Source organism: Gekko japonicus, unplaced genomic scaffold (genome assembly GCF_001447785.1).
Source record: "Gekko japonicus isolate JY-2015 unplaced genomic scaffold, Gekko_japonicus_V1.1 scaffold3302, whole genome shotgun sequence".
Lineage (NCBI taxonomy): Eukaryota > Metazoa > Chordata > Lepidosauria > Squamata > Gekkonidae > Gekko > Gekko japonicus.
Window position 1 is genome coordinate 84970 of NW_015173237.1, and position 4496 is coordinate 89465.

General features: G+C 53.2%; 1 protein-coding gene across 1 annotated transcript in view; it reads left to right on the forward strand.

Annotated features, from left to right (window-relative positions):
• HUWE1 (HECT, UBA and WWE domain containing 1, E3 ubiquitin protein ligase) overlaps positions 1-4496 on the forward strand; it is a 126549-nt gene that overhangs the window by 53473 nt on the left and 68580 nt on the right. The window contains exons 26-28 of the mRNA XM_015422763.1: positions 1887-2081; positions 2631-2847; positions 3042-3164. Coding sequence (XP_015278249.1) covers positions 1887-2081; positions 2631-2847; positions 3042-3164 — 535 coding nt within the window. The remainder of the gene's footprint in view (positions 1-1886; positions 2082-2630; positions 2848-3041; positions 3165-4496) is intronic.

Here is a 4496-nt window from a genome sequence, read left to right on the forward strand (position 1 = left end):
CACTTCTTCAGATACAGCTGGGAACTGAAGAAGTGAGCCAGTGACTCACGAAAGCTCCTCCCCCTGCCACATATCTTGTTGGTCTCTAAGGTGCTAATGGACTCCTGCTCTTTCCTAACGTTAGGGGAGGTTGGCAGGGGAGGGCTTGCCTACAGTCCTGCCTCTACCTTACCTAGACCCCCCCCCCCCAACCTCACTCCAGGCATTGAACCATTTTCAGAACCGGGAAGCCAGTGCCCTTAGCAGGGCGAGACTTGTCTAGGTTGGTACTGCAGACCTTAGTGAGTCAATATGCTTTTGGCCACATTCAGATGATGTGATGCAAATTGGTTTGTCTGCGACTGTTGTGAATGCTGCCATACTTCGCCAGCTCTCCCTTTCTCACACTGACTGAAGTCTTGGGAGACTTAAATAGGCGTCCAGTGTGTCTTGGCTTTCCGCTCAGTCGCCGTTTAGGATCCTGGTTCATCGTTGGGATCACAGTGCAGTCCCACAACTCAGTAGAAGCCGGTGAGGTTGCCTCAGTTGGAGGCTTCCAAATGAGCCAGACGTTAGATTAATTCCTCTAAAGACATTGCAAACTGTGCAGCATGCTGTTTGGCTGCAGCTACCGTAACATTAAGGTGGCATTTGTGGTTGAGGCCTGCTCCCTTGCCTAAGGAAACAAAGGCTGGAGCAGAGGACTTGCTGCTTGGGAGGAAAGAACCGTTCATCTTTAGCATGAGTGATTCTCTTGACAGCCAGCAAGAAGTGGTTTGCCACTGCGGCCTTGAGTGTCACTTCATCTCAGCCTTACTGTAGGCCAAGGCCAGTGTTCCCTCTAAGCTGAGTTAGTGTGAGCTGGCTCACACATTTTTGCCTTAGCTCAGGAAGGATGGCTCCAGAACAAACTAATTCACGCAGTAGCCAAATCGCCCGCTCACAGCTTAAATGCCAGTAGCTCACAAAGTAGAATTTTTGCTCACAAAACTCCACAGCTTAGAGGCTGCATTGGCCAAGGCCCACTAGTATAGAAGTCATCATCTTCACCCTTACCCACCACAGTTAGAGTTCAGTTGTACCATCCTCAGGATCCAAGGGGATTCTGCTCAGAACCACAGGAGGCACCATGGCCAAAGAGAGCGGCAGAGGTCTCAATCCCTGAAGCTCCTCCAACTTAGAAATGAAACTTTTGATATCTTTCTGATGCTGTCCCAGTGATTGCACAATTGGCTTCCCCTCCTATCACTAATGATCGCTGGGTTTTTATCTGTAACATCTGAACAAAGTTTGAGTCCAGCGGCGCCTTTGAAACCAACGAAGTTTTATTCAGAGTGTTAAGCGTTCGTGTGCAAAGCACACTTCTTCAGACAAGTGGGATAAGATCTCCTCAAAGGTTACAAGGGTTACTTACAGGAAAAAAGGGTGGTGGGGGGCTTCCGTTAGGAGGGGGTCACTCAGACCCAGTTGCACAGGCAGGGCTGAAATTGGATCAGGTGGCCGGTAAGATCGATGGATAGCATCAAATTAGCACGTGAAGCAGTGCTGTCTGTTGATCTCACTGGCCACCTGGTCCAGCCCTTGAGGAGCTCTTATTCCATTTGTCTGAAGAAGTGCACTTTGCGCACGAACGCTTAACACTTTGAGTACAACGTTGTCGGTCTTCAAGGTGCCGCTGGACTCGAACTTTGTTCTGCTGCTTCGGAGCAACACGGCCGCCCCACCTTAATTTTTCTGTATTACCTGGTTATTCTTCAGCATTTTTAGAGGCTCCACTGGTTCACTCTCCTTCCAGTTTCTCTCGAGTCCTCTGACGTCGTTAAGGGAGGGGTAGATCTACACCTGTCTTGAGCGCCCTTGGCCTCGAGACTGGCCGAATCCATCCTGTCCCCACCCTCTTCCTGTAGATGGTGAACCAGAAGCAATGGCCGCTGGGAGCATGGAGGCCTCTGCCCAAGGCCTGCTGGAAGGAATTGGCCTGGACGGTGACACCCTGGCCCCGATGGAGACGGACGAGCCCAGTTCCTCCGACCCGAAGGGGAAGTCCAAGATCACCCCGGCCATGGCAGCCAGGATCAAGCAGATCAAGCCTCTTCTGTCAGGTGAACGCCGCAGGATCTCGGTCGAGAGCCAGTTTGGTGTCGTGGCTAGGAGTGCGGACTCTAATCTGGGAGAACTGGGTTTGATTCCCCACGCCTCCACATGCAGCTGCTGGTGTGACCTTGGGTCAGTCACCAGTTCTCTCAGAGCTGTTCTCTCAGCCCCACCTACCTCACAGGGGGGGTGTCTGCTGTGGGGAGGGGAAGGGAAAAGAGATTGTAAGCCGCTCTGAGACTCCCGAGTGAAGGGCGGGGTATAAATCCAATCTCTCTCTCTCTCTCCTCTTCTTCATCTCAGGAGCTGTGGCGAGAGGGAGGGCTGGGAGAGGATAGCTGGGGGTTGAGTCCTCTTCCTTGCCTTGCGGTTGGGGCTCTTCCTGTGCCCTTTGGTATCCGCTTCCCTTTTCATCCACAGAGGGAAGGCACCAGAGCGTAGCCTTTGTCTTTTAGGAAGCTTCAAGTCTTGGCCATGCCTCTTGGAAAACTGCAGGGGGGGGGAGGGCTTTTTCCGGTGGCCAGGACAGGTTCTCATTGTGCTCTCGTGCCTTTCAGCCTCCTCCAGACTAGGCCGTGCCTTGGCCGAACTGTTCGGGCTGTTGGTCAAGCTGTGCGTGGGTTCCCCAGTGCGGCAACGTCGGAGCCACCACGCCGCCAGCACCACGACCGCTCCCACGCCCGCGGCTCGCTCCACCGCCTCAGCCCTGACGAAGCTGCTGACCAAGGGGCTTTCTTGGCAGCCCCCACCTTACACCCCCACTCCCCGCTTCCGGTGAGCCCCGCCTCCTACACCTTGGTTCTGCCTGCAGAAAGTTTTGGTGGAAAGAGGAGGGAAGCTTTCCCCCTCCCTTGGCCTTCAGAACAAGAAGCCTCTGCTGCTTTTACTGAGAATATCTTTTGACGCCACGGGATCACTTTGGCGGGGAGATGGGCAGGATCCGTTAACTTGCTCCGTTCTACTTCTAGGTTGACTTTCTTCATCTGCTCTGTGGGCTTCACATCACCAATGCTGTTTGACGAGAGGAAGTACCCCTACCACCTTATGCTGCAGAAGTTCCTGTGCTCGGGGGGCCACAATGCACTCTTTGAGTAAGTGTCCTGGAATACAGGCGGACCAAGGCAACAGAACTATAGATCATACTCAAGAGTCCAGTCCAGAGATCAAATACCAGTTTAGCAGCAGTCGGAGTCCATGGGTTGTTCCGGAAAGCAGAGTCAAGGCCGTCCGAGGTCATTGATCAGCAAGGTTCGGGGCAGGTCCGAAAAGCAGAGCCGGCGGTCAGTGTACAGGTGACAGGGGGCAGGCAGCCTCTGGAGTTGTGGCCGCAAAACTCACAGGGTGGTGACAAGTTGCTCCCACAATCCGCAGTTCTCCAGGTCTGATTTATATAGGGATTCCTTTAAAAGCCTGATTACAGCCATCTGCCTGGAGGTGCTCCTGCACTTACTCAGAACTGTTGTCATCAAGCAGCTGGCGTTGAGCCACGAGGCACCGCACTCTGTCTGTGTGCCCTCAAGTCTTGTCGGAGCTTTTCCCCTCTCTTTTCAGTTAACGAGGAGGAGCCTGGTGGGCTACGTTTCCTGCAGCGCTGCTTCGTCGGCTGCTTCAGAGCTAGGCGTGGGTGGGTCAAGGTCAGCTGCTGGCGATGAATCTCGAGCCTCCTGTATCTGATTCACCAGCTGTACCTGGTTCAGAGCTGTCTGCGTGTGGCTCCTGGACTCTTGAGGAGTCTTCAGCCACACTGGACTCAGGCTGGTCAAGCTGGCCCAAGACACCATGCACGTATCCGTTGTGCTCCTTATCGTCTTTAGTCTTAGAGGCTGAAAATTGGGTGGGGGGTGTTTCTGCATTCAACAGACAAGCAATGGGTTCTAGGGTGGAGAGCTAAGGCTTTAGGGTCCTGCCAGAAAGCTCTGGGTGTTGCCTTTTTCCTTGCTGTTTTCTAATGACTACTTAAAGAGCCAGTGTGGTATAGAGGTTAAGAGTGTCAGACTACTGTCTGGGAGACCCAAGTCCAAATCCCACTCATGCCACAGAAATTCACTGGGTGACCCTGTGCCAGTCGCACTCTCTCAACTTAACCTACCTCACAGGGTTGTTGCGAGGATAAAACGGAAGAGAGGAGAATGGCGTAAGCCGCATTGGCCGTCCCCCATTGGTGGAGAAAGGCAGGGTATAAATGAATTAAGCAGGGGTCATTTAGTAGAAAAAGAGGTGCAGGAGCTCATTAGCATAACTTATTTGCATATGCCACACCCCCTGACATCACCGGAAGTGGGTCAGAAGGCAACACCCACCGCTCAGGCTCCACTGGACTGTTTTGGATTGCTAACTATGGGGGGGGGGGCGGATGTGCAGATCTGTCCTCGCAGAGGAGGGAGAGCTTGTACCTGAATAAAACTTGGTCTTAAAGGTGCCAC